Source organism: Phyllobates terribilis, unplaced genomic scaffold (genome assembly GCF_046119375.1).
Source record: "Phyllobates terribilis strain yellow unplaced genomic scaffold, ASM4611937v1 Scaffold_5__5_contigs__length_657084704, whole genome shotgun sequence".
Taxonomy (NCBI): domain Eukaryota; kingdom Metazoa; phylum Chordata; class Amphibia; order Anura; family Dendrobatidae; genus Phyllobates; species Phyllobates terribilis.
In genome coordinates, this window is record NW_027362765.1 from 156,191,226 (window position 1) to 156,214,599 (window position 23,374).

A 23,374-nucleotide genomic window follows, 5' to 3' on the forward strand; every position below is an offset into this window, starting at 1 on the left:
ATCTAGCACATATAGTACATTGGCGCACCCACTTAATGACTTCCTTCTGCCATCCAGGCCACCAAAAACTGCGACCCACCAGTCTCTTGGTCTCAGAGATTCCGGGATGACCTGCCAACCGAGATTCGTGACACTCAACAAACAAATCTCTCCTAAAGGTCCCAGGCACAAACAACCTCCCATGAGGAGTGTTAGATGGGGCATTCTCCTGAGCTTTAAGAATCTCATCTTCCAAAACGGAGTCTAAAGCAGCTATCACAACACCTTCTTGTAAAATGTTTTCCTCTTTCTCAGCACTGACTATGGGAGAAAAACTGCGAGACAAGGCATCCGCCTTAACATTCTTAGTACCAGGGATGTAAGTAACGGAGAAATTAAACCGCGAGAAAAACAGTGCCCACCTAGCCTGACGGGCATTCAGGCGCTTGGCAGCATCAAGATATATCAGATTTTTATGATCCGTAAGAACCTGAACGGGAAATTCCGCACCTTCCAAGAAGTGGCGCCAGTGTTCAAATGCGAGTTTAATAGCCAATAATTCCCGATTACCAATATCGTAATTCAATTCAGTCTCCGAAAAATTTTTTGAAAAAAAGGCACAGGGATGTAATCCATCCCCGTTATCCTGAGACAATACTGCGCCAACCCCCACAGAGGAAGCATCAACCTCAACCAAAAACGGCTTAGTCACATCAGGCTGCATAAGGATGGGAGCAGAGGTGAACCTCTCCTTGAGATACACAAAAGCTTCAATGGCCTCAGAAGACCACTGAACCGCATCAGCACCTTTCCTGGTGAGATCAGTCAGAGGTTTGACAATACTAGAAAAATTTTTTATGAATTTTCTATAGTAATTGGCGAAACCCAAAAACCTCTGTATCGATTTCAAACCAATAGGCCTAGGCCATTCCTGCACAGCCTGAACCTTAACCGGATCCATCTCAAAACCTTTGCTGGAGATAATGTAGCCCAAAAAACTAATTCTCTGTACAGCGAACTCACATTTCTCCAGCTTAGCAAAAAGCGAATTGTCCATTAATAACTGTAATACCTCACGCACGCTCCGCCAATGAGACTCCAGATCTGGCGAATAAATCAAAATGTCATCCAAATACACAACCACATTTTTACCGATCAAAGGTCTAAGGATGTCATTAATCAGATTCTGAAAAAATGCAGGAGCATTAGTAAGACCAAAAGGCATAACCAGATTCTCAAAATGACCCACAGGAGTGTTAAAAGCAGTCTTCCATTCATCACCCTCCTTCATGCGCAACAGATTGTATGCCCCCTTAAGGTCAATTTTAGAGAACCACTTGGCCCCCAATAACTGGTTAAACAGATCAGGAATCAATGGCAGTGGGTAAGGATTGCGTACCGTAATTTTGTTAATCTCACGAAAATCCAGACAAGGACGTAAACCGCCGTCCTTTTTTTTTACAAAAAAAAATCCAACCGCCACAGGAGACTTAGAGGGCCTAATGTGACCGGCGGCCAAACTTGTCTGTATGTATTCCTCCAAAGCCTTCCTCTCAGGAATAGTAAGGTTAAATAAACGACTTTTAGGAAGAATCGCTCCAGGGACAAATTCAATAGAACAATCATAGTCTCTATGGGGAGGGAATCCCTACAAGTACTAAGGACTGGGAGGAATATGGGACACCTCCTAACAGAAATAGTAGCAGACAGACGAACAAACAAAATAGATAGAACATAGAGGTCCGTAGACCAAGCAAACTAACAGAGCTAGATACAGAGCACAGGCTAGCTAGAAAGTAGATATACAATGAAGTCCAGCAAAGCCAGAAGGGCGGAGCAGGATTAAATAGGCCAACAAGATCATGTGACCAGCAAAGGAAAAAAAACCTAACAGCAAGGTTCTAACAGGCTTCTCTTTAAACTCCCTCCATTGTAAAGGGGCACAACCCAAAAATAAATAAAAGGTTTCCTCCACATTAAAAGTGGATGTACTGATTTAATTCATCCCTTATTAGTGGCTTACATAGATATGTGATAATGTCACGTTGGCAATGTGTGAACCTTACCTTTGTGTCCACCTGGCACCACTTTGATTTCTTGATACCTCTTCCTCAGCAGGTTCTGTTGGACTGGTAGCAGGTCCTTAAGTAACTGCTCATTGGTAGCATCACAGGGAGGCAGGACTATACAACAATCCAAGAACTCATCCAGGGATTTCAAGATATCCTGCCGCCCACCAGCCAAGTACATGTCAGTTCGGAAGACCTGAGGAACCACATTTAGAAAACCCAAGATCAGCAATGAAAAAAAAAAAATTGTTATCTTTAATATTTTTTTTTTCAGATTTCCGTATTCAGCATTGCCCATACCAATTTATAGAGATATGCATCCCATGTATAGTGTTACTCACTCTTTCAGCCATCATGCTGGACACAGCTCTTCCAACTTCATGGTAACTCTTGTAGGTATCTCTAGGTCCAAGGATAATGAAAAGGAACCTGATAGGCAGAGCAACCTCAAGGACCGACTCAAGGAGAACAGCTTCTTTCAAGCGAACAAAACAGAGTGTGGGGGTCTCCAGGAAATGCGCGCTACCTGGGGAGTTGGGACATGATGAGAGAGAAGATGGGATGACAAGCATGGCAAGTTGGAAGGGTCTACAGAAAAGGAATGATAGGATGAGTAGAGATGATAGGAGCCCTAAATATGGAATGGTAATGTGGACATTGAAGGTGGCGAAAAAGACATAAAACCAAGAATTAACCATATACGGGATAACATAAATGTCTACAACTTTATTCAGCAAAAATCAATGATAGAAGAACCCACCTAGACAGTTGTACTTACCCACCAAAACCACAGAGGCTTCTGCATTTTCTGGTACACGCTCTGTTAAATTTCCCTTTAGAGGTTCCTATTGGGTTTAGGGGTTCAAGGTAAGAAAAATACATTTCATTAAAAGTATAACAAAACAAGAACTGTTATAAAACCAGAGTGTACAAGCTGATCATGGGGTGGAATCAGTGGTAATGCTAAAAAAAGCAGGGATCCCATTATATTGCCAAGCAAGACAGTAGGGCCTGGTGATGGGTTCCCCCACAATATCCTTTCTATGACCCTTGAACCTTTCCCCATCTAAAGGCCCCTCTGCCACAAATGTACACATCAGTATTATGAATGGGACTTGATAGTTGGGGTGGAAAGCGGTTACAGATTTTATATAGGAGCTTCACATTGCGGTTCGGATTTATGGAACCATTTCTTACCTTCTCTGAAAGAGGTTTCATTTCTAGCTGATGTAGGAGAGGTTGTCCACTCTCGGGGTCCTCTTTTGATTCTTCTCCATCTGCGTGGCTGTAGAAATGAAGACTTTTGTTATCATGTGTACATTTCTTGGGACTTTAATTTACTAATAAAGTTCATTCCTAAAAACTATATTTGGTGACTTAAGAGATCATGTGGTTTGGTGACACATTGAGTTGCCCTTGGCAGTCAGATGTACTGACTATCATAAATAGGAGTGTGACTTGGAGTCATGAGTTTGAGTTGAGTCGGACCTTTATCTACTTGTTCTGAACACTCAGGACTCTATATGACACATGAAGGAATTGTAATAAGAAGAGTGGGCAATACCTGTGTCGCAGTAGAAGTGCTCTCAAGACCTCTTCTCTGTTCTCAGGTCGAACGTGTCCTTCGTAAATGAGTTGGTCAATGACTTGGCTAGATATTCCAGGTAGAGTCTTTTCAGCAAGGTCAAGAATCACCGTTCCTAAAATAAAGAAACTGTTAGAAAAGAGAACCATTGTAATATAATGTCTTCAATAGTTTTGAAGCCCTCACCATTTTTTAAAGCCTGTCTTAACTCCAGGAGGCTTGTGAAGGTGAGGTAGGAGAGCTGAGGTTTTCCCCAACACTTTAGATCATCCTGGAAGTCTTCCTCAGTCTTTAGCCAACGGGCTGCCTCCACCCAGTGCAGTTCATTGGTATGGTCCATGACCAACTCCTGTAACTCCACGTAGGTCTGGTGGAACGGAAAGGTCAAAAAGTTGAAACAATCTATATCTAGTTAAGAACCGCAATGAAATTGTGGTAGTCATGAAGTGGAAATAGATAGGCCAAGTGGAGGACACATCATTAGCTACAGACGTTGAGGTCATCATGGTGGAATTGACTAGAAACTAGCGTTCACTAAAGTAGGCATTTGGCCTACAAAATTACCCCCATGGGTACTGATTAAAATAAGCACCTCATAAATAAGCCCCACAAAAAGTGGCCAAAAAAATTATTGAATTTCCAGGTCATGTTTGAGAGGGAGAAAGTTGTGAACCTTCTCTAATGATATAGTCTCATGTTTCACTGAAGACATGTGGCTGCATCCAGATGTAGCAGGGTTGAGCTGGTCCTTTGTCACAGACAATTTTGGATTTCGGGGGTTATTTGGAGCTTTCCATAGGACGGATGGCAAAGCTAATGGATTATCTGAACCATGCAAAAGGTAAAATTCCACTCTGCTACATCGGATACAAAAAAAAATATATATATATATATATATATATATAGCGTTACATGAAATTACGGGCAATTTTTCTCATTTACAGGTAGATCTAAACGATCAGGAGCAGTTCAGCTTGTGTTTAATGTACATACACTACACAGCAAGCTTTTATATCTGTATATAGACAATATATATAACTACCAGAAACATCCCCGGCCATTGTGTATATATCAACATGACTTGTCTATATAAAGCCATTATGGCACACGCCGCACACACTTTAGCATTCCACTCCAGCCCTCCACCTCCTCGCTGCATATCTTACCCATAAAACCTCGAGTATCAGGACAGAGAGATGGGTAAGGAGTTGTGTCCCCTGGAAATTGGTGAAGACATTGCTAGGAGAAGTACTGTTTTATCGCAAGAGTTAAAGAAGTGTTGGAAAAAGTAGGAGGGGGGTAAGAGAGCAGAGATAATTCTGGCTAAACCTGAAAATCAGTCTGGCTGTGCTGTACTGCCCTGTACGATAATGCGGGTGAGTTTGAGGACAGGAGCAGGATCAATCACTCCGACTTTACCAAATTATTTTTATTAAAAAGGGATTAATAATGCCAATTTATTAGTATGGTTCTGAAAAACATATATACATGATTGCAGGGTGTCATACTGTAAGACCCCCAGCAATCAGATATAATCTACAGAGGAACATGACAACAGGTGTTCAGTTTCTCTACAGCGCCTCTGCAGGGGAAATGAAGCATTGCATGGTGTCTTATCAAATCAATGACAAAGCGGTTCCTCCAGACAGAATGAAATTTTTTTTTCGGCTCCAGTTATATGTATAGATCCTCAATAGGGAAACATATAATTACATAAATAGTTATATCCCATTCTTCTAGGACATTTCTATCAATCTGTCTCTAGGAAAGCTGGGTGACAACCAAAATTCTTGCCATTATAGCTCCCACAACTTTATATCTACCCTCTGCTCCCATAGGATTGCAAAACTTGACAGATTTGCCATTCAGGAATGTGGGAAAGTTGAGTGACCTCCTCTATGGGAGATTTAAATGGTTGTCATAAAGAGCGGTTAAAAAAAAAAAAAACTCAGCTTGGTGGAATTTTACAACTACACAGTGGAAATCGACTCAAGGACAAGTATTGAGTGGAGATTTTATTCTTATTTTAGAAGAAAAAATAAATGGCTTTTCTGCTGACCTTTACCAAAACACTGAATATTCACATTATGTATCAATTGTAGGTATATTAAAGGGATACGTGATATTAGAAGAAAAAGAGGCTGTATTTCCCAGAGACAGTGCCCCCCTATGCTTTCATGTTCACGGCTTGTGAGATATTGTAGCTAAACTCAATTTGTGTAAATACTGCAATAGCAGACCTGACCAGAGCAGAAGGATGGCGCTGTTCTCTACTCTTTCTATAATATACATACATACATACAGTACAGACCAAAAGTTTGGACACACCTTCTCATTTAACGATTTTTCTGTATTTTCTTGATTTCTTGACTATTAAAATTGTACATTCACACTGAAGGCATGAAAACTATGAATTAACACATGTGGAATTATATACTTAACAAAAAAGTGTGAAACAACTGAAAATATGTCTTATATTCTAGGTTCTTCAAAGTAGCCACCTTTTGCTTTGATGACTGCTTTGCACACTCTTGGCATTCTCTTGATGAGCTTCAAGAGGTAGTCACCGGAAATGGTCTTCCAACAATCTTGAAGGAGTTCCCAGAGATGCTTAGCACTTGTTGGCCCTTTTGCCTTCACTCTGCTGTCCAGCTCACCCCAAACCATCTCGATTGGGTTCAGGTCTGGTGACTGTGGAGGCCAGGTCATCTGGCGTAGCACCCCATCACTCCCCTTCTTGGTCAAATAGCCCTTACACAGCCTGGAGGTGTTTTTGGGGTCATTGTCCTGTTGAAAAATACATGATGGTCCAACTAAACGCAAACCGGATGGAATAGCATGCCGCTGCAAGATGCTGTGGTAGCCATGCTGGTTCAGTATGCCTTCAATTTTGAATAAATCCCCAACAGTGTCACCAGCAAAGCACCCCCACACCATCACACCTCCTCCTCCATGCTTCACGGTGGGAACCAGGCATGTAGAGTCCATCCGTTCACCTTTTCTGCGTTGCACAAAGACACGGTGGTTGGAACCAAAGATCTCAAATTTGGACTCATCAGACCAAAGCACAAATTTCCACTGGTCTAATGTCCATTCCTTGTGTTATTTAGCCCAAACAAGTCTCTTCTGCTTGTTGCCTGTCCTTAGCAGTGGTTTCCTAGCAGCTATTTTACCATGAAGGCCTGCTGCACAAAGTCTCCTCTTAACAGTTGTTGTAGAGATGTGTCTGCTGCTAGAACTCTGTGTGGCATTGACCTGGTCTCTAATCAGAGCTGCTGTTAACCTGCGATTTCTGAGGCTGGTGATTCGGATAAACTTATCCTCAGAAGCAGAGGTGACTCTTGGTCTTCCTTTCCTGGGGCGGTCCTCATGTGAGCCAGTTTATTTGTAACGCTTGATGGTTTTTGCAACTGCACTTGGGGACACTTTCAAAGTGAAATGACTGACCTTCATTTCTTAAAGTAGTGATGGCCACTCGTTTTTCTTTACTTAGAATTTGTATTATGGCAAGAAAAAAGCAGCTAACAGTCTATTCAGTAGGACTATCAGCTGTGTATCCACCTGACTTCTGCACAACACAACTGATGGTCCCAACCACATTTATAAGGCAAGAAATCCCACTTATTAAACCTGACAGGGCACACCTGTGAAGTGAAAACCATTTCCGGTGACTACCTCTTGAAGCTCATCAAGAAAATGCCAAGAGTGTGCAAAGCAGTCATCAAAGCAAAAGGTGGCTACTTTGAAGAGCCTAGAATATAAGACATATTTTCAGTTGTTTCACACTTTTTTTTGTTAACTATATAATTCCACATGTGTTAATTCATAGTTTTGATGCCTTCAGTGTGAATGTACAATTTTCAAAGTCATGAAAATACAGAAAAATCTTTAAATGAGAAGGTGTGTCCAAACTTTTGGTCTGTACTGTACATACACAGTGGGTACGGAAATTATTCAGACCCCTTTAAATTTTTCACTCTTTGTTTCATTTCCGACATTTGGTAAATTCTAAAAAGTTCATTTTTTTGTCTAATTAAAGTACACTCTGCACCCCATGTTGACTGAAAAAAAACAAAAACAGAAATGTAGAAATTTTTGCAAATTTATTAAAAAAGAAAAACTGAAATATCACATGGTCATAAGTATTCAGATCCTTTGCTCAGATACTCATATTTAAGTCAAATGCTGTCCATTTCCTTGTGATCCGCCTTGAGATGGTTCTACGCCTTCATTGGAGTCCAGCTGTGTTTAATTAAACTGATAGGACTTGATTTGGAAAGGCACACACCTGTCTATGTGGCGCCCCTGAGGGTTCAGTCGCCACAGAGGTACTGCATCTCAGCCAGAGATGTGGCATCTCACTCTCAGGTAAGGAAGGAGTACAGCTCAGGACCCTAACACCTGCCATCCAACACATCCACTTCAGCAGGGCAGGGTGAGATTGCTCCTAAGGGAGAGCACAGTCCCTGGTCCCTGGCTGGAGTAGAGGGGAACCATGTAGTGGGTGTGGGTGGAGGACGTAGATCAGGGGAGCACTTCAGAAGGAGGTATAAAAGAGGGAACCATCTTAGAAAGACAGATCAGTCAGAGGAGGAAAGTGAGGGGAGCAGAGGCTCGGCAGGAGCTCTGCTCGGGAGGCGGGCCTAGCCAGTGAAGCCCAAGTCTGAAGAGAAGGAGAGAAGAGAGGAGAGGGAGCAGGAGAAAGGCTCCAGGAAAGGACCCCAGGGGTACTGGCCATGCAGAAGGCCACCCGTACGCCCGAATCTACCAGGAGGTGGAGGTGTCAGGCCATCTAAAGGGAACCGGTCCCTCAACTAGCGGAGGACTTTATGCCCAACTAGAAACCGGAGGCTGCCTGTAGCCACAAGTCCACGCCAGTCTCACCGAGAAGGTAGCCATATAGGACCCAGGGGACGGAACAGACGTCGCCCGCCAAGGCCCGCGGGTACCGGATTGGAGATACTAGGTCTGAGGTGCAGGAAGAAGGCCAGAGAGTGAGGACACACAGTAGGGGGTCCTGCTAAGTACTCCTGAGTTACCTGGGGGTAGACCGAACCCCTCGCTGAGTAAACACAGGACGACGAGGGCAGTTACATGGATCCCTGTAATCTGGACTGCAACAACTGAGTAAAGATCCTAGGACTGCACTTCCTTGTCTCTGTGTTTCTTGCTGCGCCATCCACCCCTGCACTACAATGCCCAGCATAACCTATAACATCTACACTGCCCTGGAGCTAAGCTCTACCTGTGGAGAGCCACACCATCCCTGTTGCAGTAACATCAGCTCCAGAGGACCTGCTCCGCAGCGGCGGCTCCCCTTGTCGCATACCACAGGTGGAGTCACAAACGTTATACAATCACTATAAATCCCCTATCAATAACCCCTTTTTATTGACCGCCCTGGGTCACAGACCGGGTCACCGCCACTGTGACACCCCCCCAGCATTTACCGGCCCGGCACCAGGTACCCCACGGCCCAGGGGGCGTGTCATCTATATAAGACCTCACAGCTCACAATGCATGTCAGACCAAATGAGAATCATGAGCTCAAAAGGAACTGCCCAAGGAGCTCAGAGACAGAATTGTGGCAAGGCACAGATCTGGCCAAGGTTACAAAAGAATTTCTGCAGTACTCAAGGTTCCTAAGAGCACAGTGGCCATCATAATCCTTAAATGGAAGAAGTTTGGGACCAGCAGAAGTCTTCCTAGACCTGGCCGTCCAGCCAAACTGAGCAATCGTGCGAGAAGAGCCTTGGTGAGAGAGGTAAAGAAGAACCCCAAGATCACTGTGGCTGAGCTCCAGAGATGCAGTAGGGAGATGGGAGAAAGTTCCACAAAGTCAACTATCACTGCAGCCCTCCACCAGTCAGGCCTTTATGGCAGAGTGGCCCGACAGAAGCCTCTCCTCAGTGCAAGACACATGAAAGCCCGCATAGAGTTTGCTCAAAAACACATGAAGGACTCCCAGACTATGAGAAATAAGATTCTCTGGTCTGATGAGACGAAGATAAAATTTTTTGGTGATAATTCTAAGCGGTATGTGTGGAGAAAACCAGGCACTGCTCATCACCGGCCCAATACAATCCCAACAGTGAAATATGGTGGTGGCAGCATCATGCTGTGGGGGTGTTTTTCAGCAGCAGGGACAGGAACACTGGTTGCAATTGAAGGAAACATGAATGCGGCCAAGTACAGAGATATCCTGGATGAAAACCTCTTCCAAAGTGCTTTGGACCTCACACTTGGCCAAAGGTTCACCTTCCAACAAAACAATGACCCTAAGCACACAGCTAAAATAACAAAGGAGTGGCTTCAGAACAACTCTGTGACCATTCTTGACTGGCCAAGCCTGAGCCCTGACCTAAACCCAATTGAGCATCTCTGGAGAGACCTGAAAATGGCCGTCCACCAACGTTCACCATGTAACCCGACAGAACTGGAGAGGATCTGACGCGCCCCTGGGCCTACTTGGTGTAGCGTTGCGCACGCGGGGACTACCCGGAGCCGGGCCTGTTGGGGGTAGTAGTCTCGTGGCGGTGACCCGGTCCGTGCCCAGGGAGTCAGACTAAGTGGCGGTATATTAGCAGTAGATGTAGGACGACTACGCCACCCGTTGAATGCAGCTATGGAGCTGCCGCTGCAGGGCAGACCGCTGAGGCCGGTGGAAGGATGGTGCAGCGTGGATGGTATAACCCCCAACGGGAGGGGTATGGCCTCAGGGCAGCCGACGTGGATGATGGGGGTAGTAGGAACCACTCAGAGATGATGCGGTGTAGTTCAGGGTCTTTACTGGTGACAAAGATAGACCCTCCCGGAGTACTGGCTAGCGGTCGGGGCCTGGTCAGTCCTTGAGCAGATGGGATCCCCCTTGGCCAGGCGGAGTTGTAGGCCTCCCCAACTAATTGTACTCTTCTGGCTTCCTTGCTAGAGGCGGGTAAAGGTAGCCCACGTCCCTGAGTGTACCGTGTGGTGCTCACCCGTATGGCCGGTGACTCGGGGCCTTCTAGTGGCTTCCACTCCACGACGGCGGTGCTGGTCCCACGCGTGTGACCGTGCCTTCGGGTTTCTTGGCCAGGGGACCTGAAATCCCCTGCCGGGCGGTTTCTGCTGCTGGGTCTGGGTTAATCCCCACAGCCTCGGACTCCGGGTCCGGTGGTAACTCTTCAATCAGGGCGAGCTCTTCAGCTGCCAGCCCCTGATTACTTTTAGCACTGCTCCCACTGAGCTCCTGATCTTTCTTTCCTATGCTGCTTCTCTTCTTCTCTCTGTACTCTTTCTCTCTAACCCTGCCTCAGCCCCAGTTTTATATAGGGGAAGTTCTTCCCCTCCCAGGACTAGGCAGGAGGTGTGGCATGCATAGGATTCCTGACCAAGAGATCTCCCACCTGCTCTCAGACATAACATTGCTATTACTGTGGAGACCAGACCCCTGGGGTGCCACAGATCTGCAAAGAAGAAGGCAGAGGATCCCCAAATCCAGGTGTGAAAAACTTGTTGCATCATTCCCAAGAAGACTCATGGCTGTACTAGCTCAAAAGGGTGCTTCTACTCAATACTGAGCAAAGGGTTTGAATACTTAGGACCATGTGATATTTCAGTTTTTCTTTAATAAATTTGCAAAAATTTCTGTTTTTTTCAGTCAAGATGGGGTGCTGGGTGTACTTTAATGAGAAAAAAATGAACTTTTTAGAATTTACCAAATGGCTGCAATGAAACAGAGTGAAAACTGTAAAGGGGTCTGAATACTTTCCGTACCCACTGTATGTATATATACACATACACACAAAACAGCGCCATTCTTCAGCTCACGTCGAGTCAGGTACATAAGACAGAGCAAAAGGATTGTTGCAGTAACCCACAGGTCACTGACCTTTGTAACTTGCCATATTTTTCTGGCCAGAAGGCACATTTAGTGTAAAATGGAGACTGGTCTGTCAGTCACTGGGGTTGTCCATGTTTTTCTAAGCTTCTTCCTAGAGGACCTAATCATTTAGTGGTTCATCTACTCCCAGTGGTGACAGTTTGGAGGAAGGAATGCTGCAATGTTTGCTATGCTTTGTAAGTGAATACCACTTACAATTACACAGGTCACTGCCTGCAACAAGATCAGAACCCTCCTCTTCTGCTGCTGTGACCCTTCTGATCATCTGATTGAGCAGAAGATAACATTTAACGGGTAATTACAGTTATACAAAACCAAAAAAGTGATACGCTGACAGCTTTCCTATAGGAAGACCTCTCACTGTGGTCCTCATACATAGGAATCAATGTTTGAAGCTCGCCTTAAGAAAGAAGTACAGTAACTTTCCCACTGCATCCGGTCTTTAGTACCAGGGTAAGAAAAATCTTTAACACGTGATGTTTTAGCCTTATTTCAGCACAAAAAAAAATAGATCAAATGTAACAGAGCTGGGTTAGATATTTATAAGGAAAACTCGGGTAAAAGTGCCCCCCATAGGAGGGCCATGTATGTCCGAGGTCGGTAACTAGAGGTGGTCTCTAGTCAATTTAATCTAGACATTAATGGTAGATGAACTCACATCAAGGCTTCCACCTTGAACCGCTCCTTCTGTTCGCAGTGATTTTCCATAGGACTGCTGGTTGAGCCACTGACTCTGGATCAGTAGATCAACCTGCAGTCCTATGGAAAATCACTGAGGATGACACAGTCATATGATTTGCTCCAAATGACAAACTCAGCTCTGCTACATCTGTACATTTCTAACAGGCAAAAGAAACTGATATTAACTTCTACAAAAAAAAAATATATATATTTTTGTAGGTTTCCTTTTCCGCTAAAAATAATTAACCCTTCAAGACTCAAATACTGCTGGTGCCCGCGGACGGGAGGCAGCTTGGCCCGGCTCACGACTGAGGAAGACTAATGACTCTGCAAGGAGCTATGTTATCTGTAAACACATGCTGCCATTCCTGCACACACCCTTCATGAATGTGACGGCAGGTTTCCAGAATCATGACATTAATATAGAGAAGCACTACAAGGTAATAAGAATATTACTGGGAAATATACAATGTCATTATGATGAGATGAATATGGGTTTGCCAGATGGAGCGGAGTAGAGTTTGTCATTTACCTGGGGTAAAAGATAAAATTCAGGCTGCATGCAGCCACCACTAGGGGGAGCAGAGGAGCTTAATGTAATATCATTGATTTATCTTTATAAAATCGTATCCTCAGCTCCCCCTAGTGGTGGCAGAAGGTAATCAGAATGTTGGATTTTATGTCTGTACAGAGCTGTGCATTATATTGGGAAATGGATCAGAACACATTTTGGATTTGTTAAGGTGAAATAAAAACATTGGTGTTCAATAGTGGACATGGTTAAAGACATCTACTATAAGGCGTTAAAAGGGTCTCACCTCGTCAACGTCACTTCTGGGTGGGATATAGGATGGAGCCGCAGGAGGGAAGAGTGGGGCAGCAGTTTCAGAGAAGGAATCTAGAAGAGACACAGTCATAGGATTATATACATTTCCTATAAAATGCTTGACAACAATCAAAGTGAAATTCAAATCTTCTATGGCTGTTACAGAATGCTGGGAGTAGTAGTATCCCATGTTAGAGAGCAGAGCCCTTTGGTACGTCACATCAATGTCACCCTGATGTGTACAATACACGAATAACCTCCACCCATGGGAAGGTGTCCTGGCACCCTTGGCTCTGTCCCTAACTCCCATAGACATGGGATTTCCCACTAATGGTATTCATTACCCATCTACAGGATAAATGTACTAACCTTTGGGGTCCCACAAATAGGACCCCTACGTGTCCATAGAATTGGGATTTTGAGTCTTTCTTAACACCCAACCACAATGAGTACGGATTTGGATGGATTTGTGGTAGAAGAAACGAGGACTCAGGACCCCCGTTCTTCTGGTTGTAGGGGATCCCATGAGCAGGGCTTACAGAAATCTTAAATTTTTCTTGTGGATAGGTAAAAATATTCTGAGTGAGAAAATCTCTTAAAGGAGGAAGTACAAGTCTGAACGTGAACTACTTCTAACTACAGCTATGATGAGACTTGTAGTTCCACTGAGGCAACAGGAAGACATTAGGCAAAAGTATTTTACAATTAATTAAAAGACTGGCAAAATTCTCGCTAGCTTACTGACAAGTTCTTCTAAGGAAATCTGAATAAGTATCTGCTGTGCGCTGATGAGTCATAAAAGGCAGAAACAGATCTGCCCACAGAAGTTTCCCCACTTGGCCATTGCCAGAGCCATTGACAGCGACTCTACCAGTAGTCATGTGACTGGTGATCCAGGATACAGCGCTGTCCAAAGGATCTAGATCAATGAATCAGCAAGCAGGAGAACGGATTGTCCTTTTTTAGGGATAGTAAACCTTAAGACTCTCCCCTTCCTTATATATTTTAGCATTACTGAAAAAAATGTGAACTGTTCAGGCTTCTCAAAGGGGTTGGAGTAGTCTAATAACCTTAGAATACCTTTAAAAAAACTGTCAAGCTAGAGGACGACTGTGAAATAGACAGATGGAAGCAATCACAGAATTATGAAGAAGTGATCAAAAAGCCTTTAAGTAGATCTGTCATCAGATTTCTCAGTACTAACTTCATACATTATTAACTAGATCTCATAGACCTAATGATGCTGGTGTACTTACTTTAAAAATCCGTGCCATGTATAATCCCAGTATTAAGATGAGCATTTTATGGGTTCAGCTACAGCTGGACACACTTTCAAAAAGATTATACAGCCAGTGTGACATGGATTTTCAAAATAAACATACCAGCCTCAACAGATCTATTTAGTAATGTGAGCAGTTTGTAATGCAAAATCTGGTGACAGATACGGAAAAAAGACACTTCAGAGAAATATTATCCATGGAGGCTACAAGAACCCAAAAAAAAAAAAAAAAAACCCACACTAAACTTTATATTTGACAGAACTTTGGAAATTTTTGGCTTGAGTTTATTCCTACTACACACAATTGTAGATAGACAGACACTTGAGAAAGGCTCTGCCATTTTGGGCCGAAATGTCTCATTGACTGATTAAAATCCAAGTTTTCATCATCTGACTTTGGAATGCCACCCCAATTTTTTTTTTTTTTTTTTTTTTTTTTTTTTTTTGAGTTTTTGCATGTAAGAGATTTCGGTGATAACCTTGGGGGCTTTGCATGAAAAGTGCTGCTTTTATTTTTCTCTCTAGATAGGTAGATGCCGATCCCTTCTTGCTGACCCCCATGTACATTGTATAGTGAATATATCCAGAATTATTAGAACGCAGCCTATGAGCTAAGACCAGAGAAACAATTGCCAAGAATTATCAGACATCCTCATCTCACCTGTTCTGCATCCTCAGAGGTGATGGGACGAAGAAGACAGGGTGACACTTTGCGTCTTTTATTCAGTGACACCCCTTCTCCTTCCATGTCCTGACCTATCGGCGCACGTCTCCAAGTTGTCCCAATACCGGGTAATGCTGTCACTCATCCAGCCGCTGTTTACACTAAATTACTCAGCAATTCACCCTGCTGACTGTAAACACTCATGATAAAGTGGTGGAGTTTCACTGCTTTACCCTCCATAAAATGGATAGATAGATATGAGATAGATTAGATGGATAGACGGACGGGCGGAAAAATAGACGGACGGACGGGCGGAAAAATAGACTCAACTAGTTCCAACTTCCTAGCCATGGTCCCTAGGGGTTGCAAAGTGACCCTCATTCACCTGCATTGCACTGCCAGAGATTTTTGGCTCCCTCTGACCTATCTCGCAGTCAAATTCGTCATAGCCCCAATCTAAATTAAAGTGCTCAACAATGACAGCTGCAAGCAAAATTTTGGGATTAGCAAAATAACAAATCCTATTTGAAGGATCCTTAACAGAGCGTCATTCAGACGTCATTTTTTCACTTCCATGTTCTATGCGTATATTCACGGATAGACCATAACAGGTATGTGTTTTATGGGGCTGATCACAAGTCTGGTTATATATTATATACAGACCGAGTGTCAGCATATATTGTATTATATATATTTTATATGCATGTCTGCTTTTGATCCGAGTCACGTATCAGATTCACCCATTGAAATCAATGAATCCATGGAAAATTCAGACAGCAGAAGGCTGCAGTCTGTGCCATCCGAGTGGTGGTGTCCGTTTCTTTATTTTGGATATGAGGAAAAACGGATGCCACACGAATGGGAACATGGACCAAAGATGGCTGCAAATCAGATCCAGCGCACTGATGAAAAATGGGCGTTTTTTTCTTATACACAAAAAATAAAAAATGGATGTCTGCATGAGGCCTAAATGTGAGACTCCACGGCGACATGTTGAATGCGATGTGCTGATGCTTTCTTTTTGCAGTTGCTAGGCTGTGTATACACATATTAGGCATCCTCATTTCACAATGGGTTTTCTTGGGCAGGCATTACTCTTGGAAGCGCTGGACTAAGGCTGCGTTCACACATTGCATCCGCATGCAGCCAACATTTGCACAAATGCAGCTCCTTGTTAACAGCTGAAATATCCAAGTGGCCACTAACAATTAAAGCTTTTAGCTGCAGGCATTTGCAAATTGCACCAATCTGCATCAAGGAGCGGTTTTGGCCGCTATGTGTGAACACAGGCTTAAGAAAATATTGCATTTTCAGTAATCTGCATTAATTGATGACACCAGAGACCACAAGCCTGCACTCCACCCAGGACCATGCATGGGACAGACACTGGGCTAGAAACTGATGGCTGAGGTATCTACAAACATGACACTAAGGCTATGTGCCCACGTTGCAGAAATGAAGCAGAAAACTTCTGCAAGTCCTCTCCCGGAAAAACGCATGGGGAATTCCGCATGCGTTTATTGCACATTTTTCGTGCGTTTATCGCGCATTTCCACATGCGGAATTGACTTGCGTTTTTAATGCATTGCACAAGGCAATTCAGCTTGCGGAAACGCAAAATTAATGGACATGCTGCGGATTTTTGAACGCAGCATAAACGCTGCGGAAAAATCCGCAGCATGGGCATAGAACTTGCGGAATCCCCTTGGGGACCATGGGGTGCGGATTACCATGCGTTTACGCTGCGGAAATTCCGCAGCACATACGCTTGAAAAACGCTACGTGGGCACACAGCCTCAGTGTGTTTTCATCTCTTATAATGCAAGGGGACGTACTGGGGGGCAGAATGACAATGGAGACCAATCCTCCACAGAAAAAAGCCAAAACGTGAAGCTGCTGGGCCACAAAATCTGTACCTGGACCCCAACTATTGGGTATCTGTAATCCTGCTCTCCCCATGTGGGGGCAGAAGGCCCCTCTGGTCGATGCCGCTGCGGCTTTCAATTGGATTATTAGTAATGGAGTGTAAATTAATTACTTCTTGCCAATGGCCGAGCATGGCTTCTTGTACAAGATTATTATAGCTCCCAACAAGTGAAGGCTAAAATAAGCAGTAAGGCTACATTCCCACTAGGAGTTTTTGGTGAGTTTTTTTGCTCTGCTTATTTTTGAAAAAAAACTGCAAATAGCCTATTTTACTTAATGGGTGCAAAAACTCATTCATGTAACCCTTGCAGTAGCCATAGGATGAATCATTACACTATGGAATGTGTCTGCGCCATTGCCTATGTTGGCAGCATCATCATTGTTTATTACACAGCGGCAGACATTGGAAGCTAAGGTCCCATGTGTGAGAAGTGTGGTTGGTCTTCCTGTCCTGCCAGAGCGTGGTGATCTCCAGTGGTCCCACTGAGCGTTAATGAAGGGGGGGTGGACATGCTCAACCTCTGCTCCATTCAGACAGGACTTTTGGGAGCCCCTTTTTCCAGATGGCTTTGCGTCCAAGCGGGCGATTGAGTAGCGATCCCCTTGATAAAAAATACTTTCATTTCCTAGGGGCAGAGGCTACCCAGTGCCCTGGTTGGGGCCAGATACAACAATCTTTTACTTCTAAAAATGCTGTTGTAAAGGGGGCCCCCCCATAACACCGGGCCCCTGTGCAGCTTCACAGGCTATATGTCTGCTCCAGATACAACATACCTGACCGTGCAGCTGCCATTGTGGTGTATTATATGGATTGAGAGCAGATTGGGTCACCTGAGCTCTGCCCTGGGCAGCCATTCCACTTGTCCTGTTATATGCAGGCGGCTTGTAAAACCATTGGCTTATAGTGTTCTCTGTATAAACAGGCTTTGTGTATACGTATACAGCATATAAATGGGGGAACGCGCTGGATGTGGTGTGTATAAAGCATATATACTACACATACATCTGATAATCTGGTGGACCGAGGCCATATTTATCCTGCTATTCCTCTTATTAAGTGCTAATTAATAGTGATGAGCTATTAACCCCTGTCAGACAGGCTATCTCTACATGTGTGACAGCTATCAAACAGCCGTGACACTTGCAGCCACGGCGACGTTAAAAGAAATGCCGAGCACGTCAAAATACTCGGCGAGCACGCTCAAGGGATTAATAGAACATGCTCGCTCATCACTAATAATTAACTATACATATCCTTGGGATATTTTATGTACTGTAAAATGAATTATATCAGTTTCCTAATACTCATTGTAGCAATAACAATATACACAGCTTGAGTACTTTTCAATTAAATGACCTATAGGGGGCGCTGTAAGTTTACATGGACATTATTAATAGGAGGAGTTCAGTGTGTACTAAGCTCTGTAATGGTCACTGAGGCTGAGTATAGGCCGGCACTGCCTGACTTGTGGGGGAATAAATTCGTAATACCCACTGATCCTCAGATTTCTGCTGCTGATTTGCAGTTTGCATTTGTTTTGAGCCACAGGAGTATTAGGCTTATTGCTATTTAATGGGGGTAATTATTTTTTCTGTGCAGTATATACTTAAAAATAGACAGCCACTTATGTCTGCCATTTTTTTATTCTGGAGTGGCGCCAAACAGTGAGTAAATTCTGTACTGCATGTAAACGGGTTGTGGAAGTCCTGTGCACATTTATTGGATGCAAACTATGGTTAGATTTCCTGCAGATTTCAGTGCAGAATCCCACCTGTGTGAACATAGTCTTACAGCTCCGAGGGCGCTCCTCCAACATCGCTTCTGGGGAAGAAGATCTCTATAATACAGAATCTGATGGGACGTGGTAAACCTCTGCATTCCTGTATATGAAATCTGAGGCGCATGGAGCCAGTAGACCTTTATGGGTGCCATAGCCCTGATCTGTACAATATGGAGGTTATACGAGGTTTTAGGCTAGAGGTACATGATGTAGACAGGCCCTCAATCTACTTTTATCTTCCACCTCATTCAGACTGATATCTAAGTGGGTAATGAATGGGTGGGAATATTGCAATAATCAGAAGAGAAACTCAAAAAACAAGATGATATATCAGCCCCCAATTTAAGCTATGACCAACTGAAAAGTGGGTATAGATTTTTTTGTCTGGCAAATTCTATTGCTTCCATCTTGACAAACTCTGCAGTAAGGTTTTGAAGCTACACATCTCATCCTCCTTCATAGAGTCAGCATGGAATAAGTCCATGATAATGGAGATATCAGAAGTATCCATCACTTTGTCTAGTCAGATTTAGGGTTTGGTGTTCCAAAAAGATCAGAATTTGAGCAGATGCCTACAAAAACTCAAGTCTGGTTGTGTCGACAGCCTTAAGCCACTTGTAACCAATAGACATAGGCATCTGATAAATACTGAATCTGTGTTCTATATCTAGTGGCTTCATGAATGGTCCAGGACATGAGATGATGTTCCGCCATCGCCAAATGATTGATCTGCTTCTCCAACCCATACTCCGTTGTGGTGGGTCCTGTAGCATCTTTCACGGCTTTGTTCTAGTGAAGGCTTCCCACTTGTACTAGATTGGGGTACTCAATGTATTTATTGTCTTTAGGCAACCCTATTGCCATCTAAATTACACTAAGATTACCCACATATACTGTAAAAAGTTAATTTTGAAACCTGCCCCTCGGCCTATTGTGTGACCAGTTCATGTTTTTAGGATCTTCTCAATAAGTCAATGGCTTGAAGGTTCATATGAGGTATGCTGCAATTTGGGATTCTTCTTACTGGCGCAAACATAACCGATTCATTGAATTATCTGGATAGCGCCAATGTAATTTTACACTGATAACAGACAGGAACATGGGTTGAAGGCCTTGCAGCATCTAACAATGAGCTACAATCCAATTAAAATTGGAACCTAAAGGTAGGCCTAATAGCAGTGTTGGATGTGGGGGTGACCCCAAATAAGTGCCATCTGCTTATATAATGCTAAAGAAAACTGAGGCTCACTGCTCATTGCCAAGCAATAAGTGACTCAACCTGAACTCTGGACAGAAGACCAAATGATAGAAGCCACCTACTTCTTCTCCCATGGTATCGTCCTCCCTTCCCTGTGTCTTCCTTTTGCCTCCTCCTTTCCAGATTATATGATCCTCGGATCCTCCAATCTGTTGACCGTCTGAAAAACAGACTCGCAGGAGGAGAGCAGGAGATTGTAGTATCTCATTTTGTTGCTTTTGGACCCCCCAATCTTTTTTCACCCATATGATTCTATGGCTTCTATATCATGCATACATTCTACTTAGATTAGGATTGAGGGAAGTATCTTAGTTCTTTTGGTTATGTTCACTATGGGTGGCCAATACGTAAAAAATTACACATGCAATTATGACATTACTTGGGAGGTGTAGGAGACTTCCATTGTACAAAACCATGGATCCTAGATTAGGGGACCTTGGTAACAATGATTCACCCAAAATTGGTGACTGGCTTGTGACTAGAAAAATATTTTTTCATGGTCAGTCCTAAAATTGTTATGCATACTCACCTAAAGAATTTGTAAAGTTTTGACTTCCTCTTCTCCTCCTGTTGACTTTGTCCTACACAAAGCAAAGACTATGCTATGATATGTACTAAAGCTGAGACCACTGACTGTCTTCTATAATATCATATCTTCATGGCCTCAGGCAGCCCTGACAACAAAGTCAATCAAGGTGTCAGACTTCCATTTTTGTGGTTGTTCTTGAGTCTAGCTCTACCAATATTGGCAGCATAGAATATACGGGTCCATTGCATTAACCTACTGTCTAATGTATTTTACTGATGGTATTACTGCAGTACAGAAATAATATAATGTTTCTATTAAAAACTGTCAACAAACTGCTGTTGATGGATCTTTGTATGAATGGGCCGTTACCACCTCCATGCCTACAGTAGATCCAGATAAGAAAAGCTTTACAGATCTCTACTGATAATAAATAACATACCACCCCCTCCATCCACACCACACTGACCATGGCACCTGACACCAGTCCCCCGCAAATACATCTTAAGGGCTCATTCACACATCCGATTTTCTCCTATGGTTTTCACGGATTCTCATACCTATGATAGTCTATGGGGCTGTGCACATGTCCGATTTTTTTTTTTTTTTTTTTCTCGGATCGAGTTGTCCGCGGAAAATATCGGAGACATGTTTGATTTTGATCCGAGCATCGGATCAAAATCAGCAGTGCAGGTGTATGGGTCCGTGATAAAATTGGACCACGCTCGGAAGACATTTTCACGGACTGTCAGAATGGAGAACGTGGAGTAGCTTTTTTCTTTTCTTCCAAATATGAGAAAAACTGATGACAATCGAACCACGCTCTGACCAGAGTCTGATCAAAATAATGGGTCCGTTTTGGACGTGTGAAGGAGCCCTATGAAGTGAAACATTGTGTGCTGCCATTTTGACATCCGTATGGATATGCTAAATTTGTCTTGGTTTCTTGGATTCTTCAAGTATCCAAAGATACCGCATGAAAAGAACAGTCGGCTCTCCTGACAAAACTATTTTAGTAAATCTCATTTCTGGAACATCTTTTGTTATAATTCTGTGTTGTGCTGTTCCTCTTAGAAAATGATGACTATGACAAGGAGGCCTGGGTATTACCAGCTGGGGGTGTCCATACAGTCTCACACTGCCCAATCAATGCTGAAATGTCAGACTTTGCTGGGACCCACCCCTTTGACAAGGTAAAAGGTAACACCCAGTTGTCAATTTATTCATACATTTCTTGGAGGAATAACAGGGGAACGGCACACAGGGAACAAAGAAAAGATGCGCCAGGATGGTTATTTTCTTGGGAATCCAATGGACATGTCAGTAGAGGTGACGGGGCCTCTTTAAGACGATCTATTCTAACTTTTTTTTTTTTACAAAAAATTAAATGGATTCCCTCTCCCCCTAATTTTTTTTCCTATTCTCTTTGCTAGGCCTTTTATAGACTTTGATGAATAAAATCAAAAGAAGCAAAGATGCATCAAAGACTATATAGAAATAATTTACAGCCCTTACAATGCTGCTTAGAAGGATTCATGCATCTTAGGTATTTTAGGCATGTTACCCTTCCAATCAATGGCGGGAACAAGCATCTATATAAGAAGGGCAGAAAACTTTCTCCATTGAAGTGTATGGGAGTAATGGAAACTGCAAAGCAGCTTGCTTGAGAATCGGGGATTCCCACTTCTTCGGATAAGTTAGGGTCTGACTTCTCCAACCTCCACCCATTGGACATTAATAATTTCGTGTGGTTATGCTAAAAATGTCTAAAATAGAAAATCTTTTGAAGTATATGGTGAACCTCTGCAAATATATTAGGAAAGTGGCTCAGAAAACAAAGCCAGTTTAAAGTGTCATTGTCACAAGTGCCTCCTTTAGATGCTGGGGCGTTCCATTACTAACATACAAGGCTTGGTTTCCTTACCCACCCAGTTTCCATTGGCGCACAATAGGCTATGTCAGCAGCTGTGCATGTACAGTTCTCGTTGGAAGCAGCCACCACTAGAGGGAGCTCAGGAGCCTACTGCATAAGGTAATACATAGAGCTCCGTAATGAAACAGTATGCAGTGCTCTCCCTAGTGGTGGCTGCTGGAAACCAGAATATCATTTACCGCAACATATATGCATGAATTTTGGGCACCTGGTACAAAAGGAGAGCTTCAGACACTAGAAAAGTATATGACATGGCACCAAATATTGGATTTATTTAGGTAAAAAAAATTGTGATCAAGGGTGGACAACCTCTTTAAATTGTTTTTTTTTTCTTCATAAAGCCAGTATATTTCATTTGGATTTCTATCTGTGTGTAAATGTCCTTGTTACTTACGGTCTCCACTGCCTATGGTTTCCTCTGGATCATCAAAGCCTGCAGTATCCAGTGCTTCTTCCAAATCTTTATCATAGTTGAACTTAAAGAAAACAACATAATTAAAAAAGTGTGAACCAAACAATAATTCTGTATTCGAATAGTTCTCACCCCCATGCTACAGGCCCGAGGCTGCGGTTTATATAGATCTAGTAAAGTAAAGGCTGACTACAGTGGTATAACTTGGTGCTCACCAGCTCCAATGTGATATCTCAAACAGGACCCCGACTATCACGGGTCTTCACTAGTATCCATCCTTTGATGGAGACCAAAGGGACCTTTTAGTCCACACTAATCTCCAGGGCCGGGCCATAACTGCACTCACTATAGTCACCCCCCCGGATTACTATGTGTAAATGTGACATGATCTTGGGTCAGGTCCAGTAGTCAACTCATTGGCCAACATTGGACATAGGATGATACATAGAGACCTAACCTGAAGCTCCACCACCACCATGTGCAATGGGTCTTCCTATGTGTCCAAGGAGTGTATGGTGCGATTACAGCTACACTCCAGGTGCATAAATATATTTTTGGTGAATACCCTTAAGC

The 23,374-nt window shown here is 43.3% G+C and overlaps 1 protein-coding gene across 3 annotated transcripts in view; it reads right to left on the reverse strand.

Annotated features, from left to right (window-relative positions):
* SLC4A1 (solute carrier family 4 member 1 (Diego blood group)) overlaps positions 1 to 23,374 on the reverse strand; it is a 50,476-nt gene that overhangs the window by 21,783 nt on the left and 5,319 nt on the right. Inside the window, exons 3-12 of one of the 3 annotated variants that reach the window (XM_073683279.1) lie at positions 22,784 to 22,865; positions 20,460 to 20,511; positions 19,993 to 20,090; positions 13,015 to 13,094; positions 3,820 to 4,000; positions 3,613 to 3,748; positions 3,246 to 3,333; positions 2,827 to 2,893; positions 2,390 to 2,574; positions 2,046 to 2,244 (exon numbers count right to left, since the gene is read on the reverse strand). In XM_073683279.1, coding sequence (XP_073539380.1) covers positions 2,046 to 2,244; positions 2,390 to 2,574; positions 2,827 to 2,893; positions 3,246 to 3,333; positions 3,613 to 3,748; positions 3,820 to 4,000; positions 13,015 to 13,094; positions 19,993 to 20,090; positions 20,460 to 20,511; positions 22,784 to 22,865 — 1,168 coding nt within the window. Of the gene's footprint in view, positions 1 to 2,045; positions 2,245 to 2,389; positions 2,575 to 2,826; positions 2,894 to 3,245; positions 3,334 to 3,612; positions 3,749 to 3,819; positions 4,001 to 13,014; positions 13,095 to 14,962; positions 15,016 to 19,992; positions 20,091 to 20,459; positions 20,512 to 22,783; positions 22,866 to 23,374 lie in introns of those variants that run through there. The other 2 variants (XM_073683280.1, XM_073683281.1) reach the window with 2 other exon arrangements.